General features: G+C 54.0%; 1 protein-coding gene across 1 annotated transcript in view; it reads right to left on the minus strand.

Annotated features, from left to right (window-relative positions):
- GYPC (glycophorin C (Gerbich blood group)) overlaps positions 1-11,975 on the minus strand; it is a 33,832-nt gene extending 21,857 nt beyond the window's left edge. Inside the window, exon 1 of the mRNA XM_087819445.1 lies at positions 11,905-11,975. Within this exon, the coding sequence (XP_087675571.1) occupies positions 11,905-11,941 (37 nt within the window). The 5' untranslated portion in view covers positions 11,942-11,975. The remainder of the gene's footprint in view (positions 1-11,904) is intronic.
- Between the last annotated feature and the right edge of the window lie 2,198 nt (positions 11,976-14,173).

The raw sequence follows: 14,173 nt of genomic DNA on the forward strand, positions 1-14,173 counted from the left end.
CACCCGTCCATAGTGGGCACCCGGATGCGTGCAGCTGGTTCTATTTTTACATCCTTGCCACTTGCTCTACCTAAGTCGTGCCCGGGGTTAGGACATTCTCCCCAGCAGCACTGATCACTGACAGCTTCTCGCACAGAACCTCACCCGACCAGATAAATCTCCATCTAGTCAGGAGAAACTCACCACCATTTAATATTAGTTATCAACATGAGCTCACATTAGGTCTCAGTTTACATGTGGGGTTACAGTAGCTGAAGTGGTTCTTTAAATATGCGGGTGTCTATTGAGCAGAATTTCTCACCGAGGACTGGATGCTTTTTATTCCTGCCATGGTACCTGCCTTGTGCCCCGAGAGCCCAGCAATGCCCTGAGGGCAGGGGTCCTGTACGCTGTGTCTCCTCCTCAACCCCTGGAACAAGGGACAGGAGGGACACACCGTGACACTGTGTGTTTCCGTTGATGAACCAGGGATGTGTATGGTGGCAAGGAAGCATTTGTAGATAGATGGTGTCATAAAAAAATTTTCCATCCAGTTTCCTTTCCAACTCTTCAGACTTTCATCATGGAGCCTGAGGGTTCCCGAAATCTGGTAAGAGCTTCTCTCATGGAATTAACTGGTACATGGCTGACAGCTGGGTGGACACTGTAGTCTGGCTACAGGCACACACGTCACCCCAGGGAGAGCATGACGGCTTTGGTGATGGAAGTGTCCGGCACAGAAGGACCCCCTGAGCTCCAAGCCCCAGAGCGCCCTCACGGGCAGCAGAACAGTGGCTGGGCCCCAGGCGCATTCCAGAAGGTGCCGGGCAGGAGTCTGCAAGCCTGGCTCCACGCAGCCCTGTGTTCAGAGGTGACTTCAGAGGCAACAACGAGGAGGGTCCTCGGAGTGTGGCCACCAGGCCTCTCATCTCCAGCACAACAGCATCAAATGGGCTTTCACCTCATATACTTTCAGGTTTTATCCAAGAATTTATTTTGCAGAATTGTCATTTCTGATGAAAATGATTGCAGTGGAAATCTGTAGTTGTGACACCATTTTTTGTGGAGTGGGGACCCCAGGAGGGAAGCCACTTCTAGAGGTTCGGGGACAAATGGCTTTCGTTAGTTCTGCCTCCCATGTTCTTGGGTTTTGCTCCACCCTCACGAGGCTGAAGACTCTTTGAAGACAAAGCCTGTGTCCCTGGTGTCTGTGCGGCCCTTGCTCACAAGAGGCGCTCGCTGGATGAAAGTCAAGGTGTGTCAGACTCGATCGTGGTGATCAAGCTTGGTCCTCTGCACTGAATTCCCCGCAAGTGGACAGAAAGCTGAAGGCGCCTGGCTTGTGTCACCTGCTACTCAAGGGGTGCCTAGAAACTAGGGACTTGTAATAGGACCTTAGGCTGGGAGTGAAGAGGGGTGTGAGGAGGGTAAATCTGGGACACGGCCCAGAATTTAACTCCTGGAACCTGCAGACTCCCCACCAGAGGGAAGGCTGCCTTTATTAATAGGTTCATGAATAGTTGTCTTCGTTAATAGACTCGGGGTGTGTTCAGGAGGGACGGTGAGCCCAACCCTAAAATAACCAAAACTACTACGCTGAATTCTCCAGACCCGTGTGTCCTGTCTGCCACGTGAGGTTAAAAGGGCCTGACCCCAGGGCTTTGAGAAACAGAACACGACGCCAATAGCTAGGCAATGCGGACACTCTAGACTGAGGTAGATGATGGGAATGGTGCCTGGAAAGTGATGGTGTGGGAGAAAGTTTTAAGGGCAAGCCCAAGGGCAAGGATGCTGTAGGCAGCAGTTCCTCCATTGTTTCCAGTTATCTCCGGGAGGTCACAGGCCCCCGTGGACCTGCCTGCCCTGCCCTGGACCAAGCCAGGCCCCTAAGAGAGCGCCCCTCTCTCTGAACCTGGGCTGACACCAGTCTGTCACTGAGAAACGCAAGGAAGTGGTAAGGGGTGTATGTGTGTGCGTTCATGTGTGTGCACATGTGTATCCATGTGTGTACGGGCACGTGTGTGCGTGTGTCAGTGTCTGTGTGTGTGTACGTGTATAGGGCAGAGCAGTGCAGGGTAATGCAGGGTTAGCATCACAGTTTCTTCCCTTTGGTGACATGCAGTCCCAGCATCCTCACCATCACCCCACCCTGTCCCCCATTTAAGATCCTGATGACTGAGTTTCTGTAGCACACTCAGTGCACCTCAAAGTTACCGGAGACCTGCGCCCCGCTCTCGTCTGCCTCCTACACCTGGCTGTGTGAATTCTTACAAGCCATGTAACTTGTCTGAGCTTCACTTTATTGCCCTGTCAGAGGGGGAAAGCTCTTGGATAAAGACAAGAAACAGACTTGAAAGTGCCCAGGAGAGTCTAACACACACAGCAGCTATGGTCCCACAGCTGCGAGATTTCAACAGACAAACTTCAGGGGGGAGCTTTGCGGAGAGGCGGTCCAAGACCCGGTGGGGGCATCATTCCCTCCTGGTGCCCCTGTGGTGACCCCGAGAGGCAGCTGCCCACTGCTTACCCAGCGGAGAGGGGGACCTGTGTGTGGGTTGGCTCAGCTGGCAGTCCTGGCAGTCACAAGAGGCCCTGTGTGCCTCCCTGTGCATTTCATCAGCAGCTGCTAGGCCCACAGGTGGGGGCTGGCGGAGGGCAGAGCCAGCATAAGTGGCCGGGTGGGGTGAACAAAGATACCCTTTTTCTTCTGAGGCAAGGAGAGTGACCCTAGGGCTGCATGGAGCTGGGCAGAAGGGACAGGGGTCATGCAAGCCCCTCCTGCATGTCACAGTGGCTGCCGTGTCCGGGGGGTGGAGGGACACACCTGGCTCAAGGCTGGACAGTGCCTGTGGTGCTCAGTGAGGCCCTGGGGAAATAACCTTTTTGAATGTCAGTTTCCATATTGCTAAACTGGCATTAAGAGTATCGCGCCCACGTACCGTGTATATGCTGGCGGGTGTGGAGTAGCCGGAGTGGGCGCTCACCAAGTGCTACTCACCAGCCCGCCCTGGCACGTGAGCTAAGACCCACAGCACCGCCTCCGCCCCAACCCAGAGCTCTGCATGGCTCCTCTGGGTGCCTCCTGGGGGCCTCTTTACACTGAGGTTCCTGCCTTTATCTCTGCCCAGATGGCTCTCTGAACAGCCTCCCAGCTGTCACCGGGGAGTCCCCTGAGTATATGAAAGTCACCCTGCTCTAGAAAGAACCTTCCTTCACTCTTCCCCTTGGTCTTGTCTGCAAAATTCTATAGGGAACATTATCTGCTTCTGTAGTAATGAAACAGGGCAAAGAAAACTTATTTTTAAACTTTTAAGTGAAGAGCAGCCCAATTTCCCTGCTTAAAAAGCCAAGAGAGTAAGAGATAGAGATAGAGATAGACACAGAGAGAAACAGAGACAGAGATAGAGACAGAGACAGAGAGAGACAAAGTGAGCCCCAAGTGTCCTTGGGGATTTACTTGGACTCTGTGGCTCTTTCTAGGGCAGAGGTAAAGGCAGGAACAAGGGGTCCTGTGGGACTGGGCAGGACACCCGGGGAGGGGTGTGAGGGTTTGAGGTAGTGCAGCCTTACAGAGGGGCAGCAGAGAGAAAGGAGCAGGGCAGGGCCGGGTGGGATGCTGACAGCGTGGGGACCAGCAGGCATCCGGCTCCTTGGTCTTGGATGGGTTCAGACAGGGCCGCAGTGTGACCTGCATCGGCCTGGGTGCTTTGCTTGCATCGGTTGTTTTTGACAATGGCATTGCTATAAAGATAGGCATAATGTTCAGTCCTAAATGTTCATCACTTTCCTTTAGATTTTAAAGGAGACAAACATGTTTGTGGGTTTCCAGAAGCGGTGGAGGCCCTGAGCATGGTGTCTGATGTGCAGCTGGGGCTGCTAAGCCCGCCCTGAGATCCCCTGTACTCGAGAGCCTGCGGTGGCTCTCAGCAGTCACATCACCTCTCCAGTTTCAGTGTCATCACGTGCAAAACGGAGATAAAAATACCTCCCGCAGGGCTGCTCAGGGTGAAATGAGATAACTTACTCCACATGAAGCTTTCAGTCAGCGAGACAGTCACCATAAGAGGAGAGTAGGTCAGGATAATTTGTAGAATTTGCAGAAAAGGAAAAAAAGAGATTATGAAACGAAATAAAAAGAAAAATGGATTACTCCAGATTTCCAGCCATAGCTGAAATTAATTCACTAAAATGAGAATTTAAGGGTAACAATTTAAATGACCAGTCAGTCCTAGGACACAGTCCCAGGAAGCACGGACTTTCCTGTAGGAGCTCAGGCAGGGGTGCAGGGGAGAGGAAACCCTCTCAGGAGAGGGGGTCTCTGCTTTGAAGGGCCCCCGGAGAGAGTCCGGCTGTGAACCTGGTCAATGGCAGCACCAAGGAACGGAAAAGCAAGACTGACAGAAGACATGGAAAGGCAGAGAGCATAAGGGCAGGTGGGGAGGGGAGGAGCCCCGCGTGTGCACAGCACAAGGCACACAAGGTCCACTGGACAGGGCGAGGCCAGTGGGCAGAACCAGGGGAGCTCGAGGTCATGCAAGCCACTGAGTGGCGGAGTCTCACCCTGGATTGGGAGGGGATTCAGGTGAATCCAGGACCCATGCGCTCTCTGTGTAGATCAGCTTTGTCTACACTGGTTGGAATTTCATATTCATTCATTTATTCATTCATTGTTTTTAAAGAGTCTTCTCTTTCCCATGGAGAAGGAGACAGTGAGGCCCTTTTTTTAAGGAGCTGGTGTTCAGGTGAGGCTGGGGGAGCAAGGATGGCCCTTTCAGGGTATCATGTACAGGAAGCTGAGACGCTGGCCCTCGTGCATTTTCTGGGCTGCTCTGTACGTATTGCTCCCATTTTTGGATAGAAACATGAAGGGCAGGTGGGTTGGAGGCAGCTTTCACAACTCAGGAGGGAGCAACTTCCCAGAGCTATTGCAGGGCGGCTCCCCTGCTGGGCCAGAGGGCTGTGCCGGCTCAGGACCAGGGCAGACTGTGCCATCCTGTGTCAGGGGACTATTCTCAGTGGCAAATGGGCTCAAAGAGGTAAGGGCTGGGAACGAGGAGATGTGGGCAGTGGGAGGGAACTAGCTCTCACTCAGGGCACGCTGGGACTCGGTGAGCCCCAGTGAGGAACGCAGGGGCCACTACGCTGGGACTGGATCCATGATGATCCAGTCGGATCTCAGAGCAAACCCTGAGGCAGAAATGACTATTATCCCCATTTGCCAGACAAAGGCTGGCTGGAACTTCTGGGGTCCGGAGCAAAATGGAAATGGGGACCCTTTTTAAAACTTAAGAATTTCAGGATGGCGACAGCAGAGCATTAAAGCTGGTGAGTGTGGGCCCCTGAGAGTGAGGCCTTCATGACCGCACAGGCCACCCACCCATGAGGCCAGCCCGGTTCAACGAGCTGTGATGCAGAGGCCAGGCAATGTGCTCAAGGCCAGGCAATGTGCTCAAGGCCAAAGCCAGGGCAGTGGGGGTCCACGATCAAACCCAAGTTCCTGGACTCTAAAGCTGGTGTTCTTACCTCCTTGTCACTAACAAATTGATGCAGCGTGTATTTGGACTAAATGGCTCAGAAAAGTACAGAAGTACCTGAACTTGAAGCCTCTGCTTGCTAACGGCTGTGTGTAAGGTTCTGGAGAGAGGGTTTGACAAGCATAGAGAAAGTGCCACATCTCAGCCAGCGGATTTTGCTGCCTGGTGAACACAGAAGCCACAGGCTGGGCCCAACACAAGAGGCAGGCGTGAATGCCATGCCTAGTCTTTACCTAGCGACCATAACATCCTTCCCTCGAAGACTCTGCTGAGAATGCGTGTGCCCACAGCTACCGACATGTGAAGATTCCCTCCTCCAGGGTCCAAGGGGGAAACGGCAGAGCTGGGGCCCAGGCCAGCAGGCAGCTGCGTGGTCGGACCCTTCATAAAAACATGATTGCACACAGCAGGAGGGGGCAAGGGGTTCCGGCTGTGCTCTCTGCCAGTCAGGAGGCCTCATCTGAAGTGGAGATCAGTGTCTCCTTCAGGGTGTGACAGGCACAGTGAGATAACTGGGCACCCTTGCCTAGGTCTGGCCCCTCACGAGCGCCTGAAATTCCAGCTTCCTTCACAGACCCGGAAGGGGTCAGGGGTGTGTCCACTGAGTCCATATAGCACGAGGGCCACAATATTTGGTGATAAGAGAAAAGACGCGTAGCTTTAACTTACAGAAGGAGTTTGCTAGAGAAGCAGAAACAAGGGAGCATATAACAAAGTGTCATAAAGAGCTATTCATCACAGTTGTTTTAAATTCCGCCCAGCAATTCCAGCATCCCCGCCATGCCTGGTTCGGAGGCTTGCTCTGTCTCTTCACAGCATGTGTTTTTTTTTGCCTTTGCTATGCCTTGAAAGTTTTCTGACAGCCAGAGGTGATGTGCCAGGTAAAGGATTCACTGTGATATTGGGGAGAGGTGGGCAGGGGGACGCACCCCACAGGCCTATGAGAAGGTCTCCGGCCCAGTGAACCTGGCCTCTGCACTGGGAGCCCCCCAAATGCATCTCAGCTTTTGTCTCTCCCCTCAGGTGGGACGGAGGGCTGGAGGGGCTGGAGCTGGGGTTTCTCTCCTCCCAGGCCCTTAAGCTCTGGTGGTGCCCCAGCAGATTGGGCTCTGGTTGCCCAGTGGCCCTGAGGCCTGGGCTTACTGTGAACAGCTGCTCTGGCATAATTCCAAATGGCTGTTTCCTCTCCTCCTGAGGCTGTTTCCTCACCCCACAGGCCTATGAGCAGGTTTCCTATGGGGCAGGGGGTGGGCGTGGGGCTACTTTTCTCTGATGTTTATTGTGGGAACTTGGTGGAGCTGCAGGAGATAAATCTCCCAATATTGTGGAGCTCCCCCCCTACCCCGCCATGACTGGGTCCTCTGGAGATCTAATGCTCAGAGTTGTCCACACTGAGCCTCCTGCATTCGCCAATCTTGAAGAATCCTTAATGAAAGGTGGTGAAGATGTCTGCCCAGAGGACCAGCAGGGATTCAGGGCCAGACAGGGGGCAGCAAGTCCTGCTCAGCCATTGTCCCCCAGGCAGGGCAGGCTCGTCTGCCCAGGCCCAGCGGCACATATGTGAGGTGGTGATAACCACACAGACTCTGTGGCTGAAAGGGTGGGTGAGGGGGGTCATGTAGGGATCCCGCTGAACCCGCCCACCTGTGATAGCCTTAGTCCTAGGCTCCAGCTCTGCTCGCCTGGGAGGAAACTAGCTCGTCAGCATGTGCTGCGGCTCAAACTTTGCACACTAGCACTGTCCTGGGAGAATGTACAAAAATGAAAATTTGTAATAATTAAGGGCAGGAGCCAACACTTCCTTAGAAGTTCAGATTTCATAGGATCTGAATGAAAGCCTAGGCAAAGATGGGGCAGTGAGGGAGGCAGGGAGGGAGCACCTGACCAGGATCAATGCTGAGTGGGACGGAGAGCTCTGTGGCGACTGCTGGGCCCTTCAGCCATGTCCTAGAATCTGTTTTGGTTTGACTTTCTGTGCTTTTTAGTTATTATTTACTAACCCCCTGAATATGCTGAGCTCTGGACTGGGGACTATGGAGTGTATGATTTCTAAAAGGTGCTTTGGTATTTGGAGGGGACACAGGCCTGGGAGCGTTGGCCTTCAGTCTTCTCTGCAGTCATCCATTCATTTCCAAGTCACTCCCTAAGCACCAGTCTAAGCCAAGCCCATGTGGTGGGGATGTGGGTCATGGAGACCCTTGGGAGGTCAGAGTTCTGTGAAGGGGGCAGACCTAGGAGTCTGTTGGGGCTGAAAAGCATCCCTAGCGCCACGGTGGGTGGTTTTCTGGTTGTCAGGAGGGCCCAGGGAGGTGGGAGTGCATTTACTAGGCCTAAACTGACAAGCAGGTGTGAGCTAGACAGGCAGTGCAAGTGTGTGCATGTGTGTGCTGGTGGGGTGGGGGAGGTACCCAGAGAGTCAGGGTGGGGGGCAGAAGCAGGCGGTTGTGAGGGTGAGGTTGGGGGGCAGGGCAGTCCAGACATGAGGAGGGAGTGGCCCGAGCTGCCTGTCTGAGGCAGGGAGGGGAGCAGTCAGCCGGCCCAGTGTGGGTCAGGCCTGACCACAGAAAGGGAGCGCTGGCGGGCAGTGGTGAGCCGAGGCTGGACCACAGGACTGGCTGAGAAGCCATGGTTGTTTGGCAGGTTCTGAGTGTCTGTGCCACACGCAGTCCCCTGAGTGCAAAGCTACAGCAGTGACGACCCAGGCACGGCTCCCACGATGGGAGGGTGGCAGGATGCCCTGCCTGGTCCACGGGGACAGGGACAGCAGGCCCACATGCACCCTAACACCCCCTTAGGTTGGCCTCTGTGGCCCTGGTGTCTGCAGCCTGCGTCCACCACCTGGCTGAGGCCTCAGTACTTGGGAACCCAGGGGTAGGTGGCCCTTGAGTGTCCAGAGAAACAGGTAAGAAGGTGCCTGTGAGACCAGGCTGTGGGGGTGACCCGGGCAAGGCCTCCCATAGGGCTTGGCATCTAGGTGCTGCTGTTGTCATTGTTACATTATCAGAAACAAAACGGCAGCTGTCTGCATGCGAGACAGAGATTACCAGCACCTGCAGGCTGGGCTTGCGCTGATAAAATCTGTTAACAACAGCCACGGTGCCATTACTCCCTGGCGCGGTGCCAAGCCTTATTCTCTGTTCACCACGTGGCCCTGGGAAGTGGCTGTCGTTACTCCATGTGCAGATGAGAAAGCCGAGGCTCCGAGGAACTGCGGACCTCCCCAAAGCCAGCAAGCGGTGGAGGCAGGATAAACCCAGGGTGACCACAGCACGTGTGCGACCTGGGCCCCTGCTCTGCCTCTAGTTCGCCATGGGAGGCGGGACACGTCATTAACTCCTGGGGTGTGTTTCCCATAGGGGGTGCCTAGGGGCCTGACAGGAAACGGGCAAAGGTCATACAGAGGTACTTTCCAGAAAAACTACACTGTCTTCTAGAGGCAGGAAAACCTGCCCAGCCTGACGTGTAGCTACAGAAGTACATTCAAAAGTCACAATGTGTTTTACTCATCAGACTGACCAAGATAGAAGCGGCAGTGTGAGCAAGGATATGGGGAAACGGCAACTTTCATTGACTACTGGTGATGTTGGTAATCACGTGACCTGTTGGAGGGCAATTTTTTCAGTGTCTACTAACATCTTAAAGGTACACATTCTTTGTCCCAGAAATTAAATTCTGGGGGGAATTTATCCTGGCAGTACACAAACCCATCCATGTACAATTCTGCTTACAAGGGCTGCCATGGCAGTGCTGTGTCTGGTTAGGAAAAGATCAAATACAGACTGTGTACAACTTACATGTCCACCCGAGGAGGAACTGGCATAATCTTTAACATATATTCTTACGAAAAAAAACAAGATGAAGTAGAATACATAAAGGACGTTTTATTTTGTAAAATAAAAAGTAATTGTATATACATACAATACTCCTAGAAGGATGCTCATAAATCAATAAAGCAACTGCCCTTGAGGCAGGCAGAAAGTCTTCCTCTTTTCTATTATTAACTCCGTCATTCATTGTTCAATTTTTTTTTTTTTTTAGCTTGTGCTTGTTGGGACCATTGTGTTTGCTAGTCTCTAGCAGGTGTTTCTGTGGGGGTCTCAGAAGGGTATTTGCCACCCAGAGTCAAAGAGACTTGACTTGCCAACCTCCCCCAGATTGCCTGGTGAGGGGCCTCTTCTTACTCATTGTAGGTGGGCTGATGTGTCCCACTGCAAGCACAGAATGCCTGGTCCCCAAACACCTCTGCTTCCCAGGGTATGCTGCAAGCCCCAGAAATAAATGCTGATACCTGGCACCCTGGGAGGCCCAGGCCAACTGTGTCAATGTCACGTGACTCCCTACTCCACCGGTGTCTGGAGGGGTTGAGCAATGGCTGAGATGGAATTCTATTTGGACTAGTGCAATCCTTTCTGCTCTGTCAGAGGCAACAAATTCTACACAAGGCTGCCAAACTGGGCCATCTCCTTACTGAGCGTTGACTTCTTTCATCAAAGGGCAAGGCAATGGATTTCTGCACACCCTCATTTGCAATAACTGGCCTTTGAGCTTCTGGGAGCCCAGCTGAGGAGGGCAGGCCTGGCCTGGTCAGGGAGCAGTGGGTCCTCTCCAGTCTAACCTCTGGTTCTGAGGAACAGTGATGTAAACTGAGACATCCTGCCTTAGTTAGCAGCAAGAAATAGGGCCCCATCTTCCCCACACCAGAGATCCTGCCAGAAACCAAGTCCTAAGGGTAATCTGGAATGGCATGCAAGTAGGGCTGCATCCCATCAGTCCCAGAAGGGCCCTGTTTGCGGTCATTGGTCAAGATCTGAAACCTGAATCCCAGAGAACAGCTGGAGGCGGGGCCAGGCCCATGCTCTGGGCCAGGCAAGCCTGGCCTCTCCAAACGGGGCCTGTCTGCAGTCCTGAGCTTCCTAAGCACCCACACGCAAGGATTACAGTGGTTCTGTCCCCTCAACCCTACCCCCATGAGCACTCAGTAGTGTCTTGACTCACACTCAAAGACACACGGGAACACACATGAGCTAACAGATCCACAGTCTCATGTAAAACAAACAAAGATGCCTGACATTGATCTCACACTTAGTATGCCTCAATCTCTGTGCTGAACCATTTACGCACACTGAATTCTCACAGCCCAATGAGGAATATTTTATATTTCCATTTTTCAGATGACAGAACTGTGGCTCAGAGCCTGTCCTTGGCTAATAAGTGGCACACATGATCCCAACACATGCTGCCAGGCCCCCACTCTGTGACTCCGCTCTGTCAGACCCAGACCCAATTGAGCCGCCCTGCACACTGAGGCGCACAGTACAGACACGGGCCTGCTCGCACTCATCCACCTCCGGTTGCCCTTAAGGCTTCACAACCACCTGGTTTTAAAGACATAAAACGAGTGAGTGTCACCAGTACCCACACTGTTACCCTATTAATTAGCTAACATGATTGCAATATAGACTCAATGTTTATTCTCTCTCAGTTTCTAATGACAGCCGGGGTCGGGGTAAGAGGGATAAACATTCATTCTTTTTATAAATAAACTTTTAGTTTTTGATTGCAAATCCCAGAGGAGGGGTGGGAAGGCCCCAGAAATGTCTGAACAGCCTCCCAGTGAATCGCAGGGGATACGATTTCCTGTCAGCAACAAACGTGAGGGGTCGAAAAGAAACAGGCCATGAGAAACTACAAAGCGCCACGGTCGCGGTGGAGGCAGCGCTCTCCTCACCCCGAGTCCCTCCCCAAGCCGGACAGCCCCGGAGAGCAAGAACAGGGCAGTGGAGCCGACCTGGAGTTTTCTCCAAAAGTGCCCCAAATCCCCTGCCTGGGCGGCCTAGCAGCAGCTTGTGACGTTCTTTCGGGCGGCTCAACGCTCTGCCTCTCCTGGCAGGTCACTTGTTTATTCTTTTAGGGGAAAGTTTCGCCAGAGACTTCCCGACCCACACGCAAATAGATACAGCGGGCAGACGCGGGGCCGAGGCGCGCCCAGGCCTCTCCAGGCCCAGGGCGCACAGCCCGCGCGCCCGGGTGCGGGCGCCGGGAGGGACCCCGCGCCACCGTGGGGCCCCCCTGCTGGGCTTCAGGGTGGAGCTGGGGCGCGGAGCGCGCGCGCCTGGGTCCGGGAGCTCGGGGCCCGCTCCGGGGCCGGAGAGAGCGGGGGGGGGGGGGGGGGGGGGCAGGTCCCAGGGGGCGCGGCAGGGGGACCCCGCGCGACCCGGCCCCGCGAGCCTTGGGACGGCGCGGGGGCTCCGGCCTGGACCCGCGGGCGCCTCCGGCCAGGGGCAGGGCGCGGCCGGAGTCCCGAGCCCGTGGCCGCGCCTCGGCCGCTGCGCCCCGTCCTGCGGGGCGGGAGCTGGGCCCGACCCGCAGACCCTCCCCGGCGGGTACTCACGGGGGTGCGCGGTGGAGGTGGCGTTGCGGCTGCTCATGGTGGGCGGCGCGGAGCGGGGGCCCGGCGGCCGGGGGCCGCGGGCGCGGGCGGGCGGGGGTCGCGGCGCCTGACCTCGGCCGCGCGGGACGGCCCTCGGGTCGCACTGCGCCGCCGGCGGGGAGGGGCCCCGCCCCAGATACGCAGACCGCACTTATTTTTTTCGGCAGACTTGCTGATGGGGTTTCCACCCTTTTTTTTTTAAACACACTCCCGCCCACTTCTGAGCTACTCCGCGCTCCCACTTTCCTGCTCAACAATCACATTTCTCTAACCGTCCGTGTGTCCATCTGCAGCCAGCAGATACAGAGGCCGCGGCGGAGACTCCCCGGGGACTGAGAAGCTCCCAGCTGCGACCCCAGGCCGGCGGGCCTGGCGGGACGGTGACCGAGCAGGGACAGGCCCTGGGACTTTTGGCTGGACGCTCTGGCCAGAGCGGTCCTGCCGCCCGGCCCGTCGGGGGCGCTGCCCCAGTGTCCGGCTGACGCTCGGGACGGAGCCTCAGCCCCAAGGACTGCTGGACAACGGCCAGGTGCTGTGTTTGGATCACTTTTGTCTGGGCTTCCAGTGAAAGTGGACGTTTGCGGAGAAGCCACTGCACCGAGACAACTAAACACCCCACTTGGGTTTGGCGCACTGGTTAGTTAAATGGAGCTCCCCCCCCCCCCATGCATTTAACCTGTTGTGTTAAATGCAGCCAAGGGTGTACTCTCCTCCCCCTAGAGAAAGGAAGGGGGCCTGACCGTGTCACCCCGTATTAATCGCGCCCCAGGAGACACACCCCGTACTTCTCTTTTCTGATGTCTGATCTTCCCTGTGGGGATTTCCACTGTGGTTTACCCAACAGTCCTCCACGCACTGCTGGGAACCCCCCTTCCCTTCTGCAGCCCCAGGCCGCTGGTCCAGCTGTCAGCACAAGTGCATGCCAGTGGGAGTAGCGCTCATGCTGAACACAACAGGAGGCTGCCCCCTGGAGGTGTGCAGCAGATGGCTGCCCAGCTCCGCCTGGGCTGGGCTAGCTCCAGGCATCCTTGTTAGGACGCCGGGCTGACAGTGGGAAAGCGTTCGTAATTCTCTTTAGTTCTGTACTGAAGAACCTCACTTTGCTTATAAATCTTCAGTGAAACTTCTATACTGGCCATGCACATGTTGACTTCCAGTGAACTATTTGCAGAATACCTCTGGCCAGGTGTGTATACGTGTATTTGAGTTGTGTGTGGAGGAGTCTTGACATGGAGAAGAGAACACTTCCCATTCCAGGGTTTTACAGAGGCAAAGTCTTGAAAATAACTGTGGGGGTAGAAAAGCCATTTAAAGAAGCTAGTGATGATTAGTGTAATAGTTTAACATTTTGTTTTGCAATGCATATAGGTCTATGTTGGATAATAGTATTCCCTAGGTCAGAGTTCATAAATTAAACAACTTAAATTATTGGAAATACAGCTGGGGAGCTGGAAGGAAGTCAAAGATCAACCAGGTAACCAATGAGCAAGTCCCCAGGTCATCACATCTCACTATGGGAGGGCTTCTCAGAGGCTTACTGGCCTTTAGACATAATCATAAGACATTAGCTTATTTGATTTCTCAGGCTAGGACAGGTTAAAAGCACCCAAACATAACAAGAATTCGAGAAAGAAGAAGCCAAAAACCAAATTAACTAACTAAACAAACAGTGTAAAGCTTGACAAACTATAGAGGTAAAATGTAAGAGTCAAGTGGCATTTACTGTTCAGCCAAAGCCTCTGGGCTCTGGCCACGAGTGGGGGTGCAGAGGTGCCGGGGCAGTCCAGGAGCCCAGGCTTTCAGGCTCCATCTGGGTTTGCATCTTCATTGCCTTGTAGCTGGGTAACCTTCAGCACTGAACTTCTCTGAGCCTCAGTTTTCTCATCTAGAACACTGGAGCAATCTGCAGTTAGGTTTTGGTGAGCAATACATTAGATAGTTAACACTTAATTAATGGGATAATACCATGTCTCACCGGGCACCTCAGGGTTAGTGACATTACGCTGTTGTCTGTCCCCTTCTCCTTCGGGGGCACTCCTGGGTTACAAGAAAGACCTCAGGCCATTCTGAAAAGAAGGTAAATAATATTCATTGAGTAGTTTAACTAGCAGGGAAACATTTGATATATTTTAGAAGATTTAACCTTGGAGTGTCTAATTTTACAGAAATGAAGGCTATTTTAAGAAGGTAAAATAATTTTATGAAAAATTAGGCTATATTTCTCTGAAAT

Source organism: Miniopterus natalensis, chromosome 8, assembly GCF_054644295.1.
Source record: "Miniopterus natalensis isolate mMinNat1 chromosome 8, mMinNat1.hap1, whole genome shotgun sequence".
NCBI lineage: Eukaryota > Metazoa > Chordata > Mammalia > Chiroptera > Miniopteridae > Miniopterus > Miniopterus natalensis.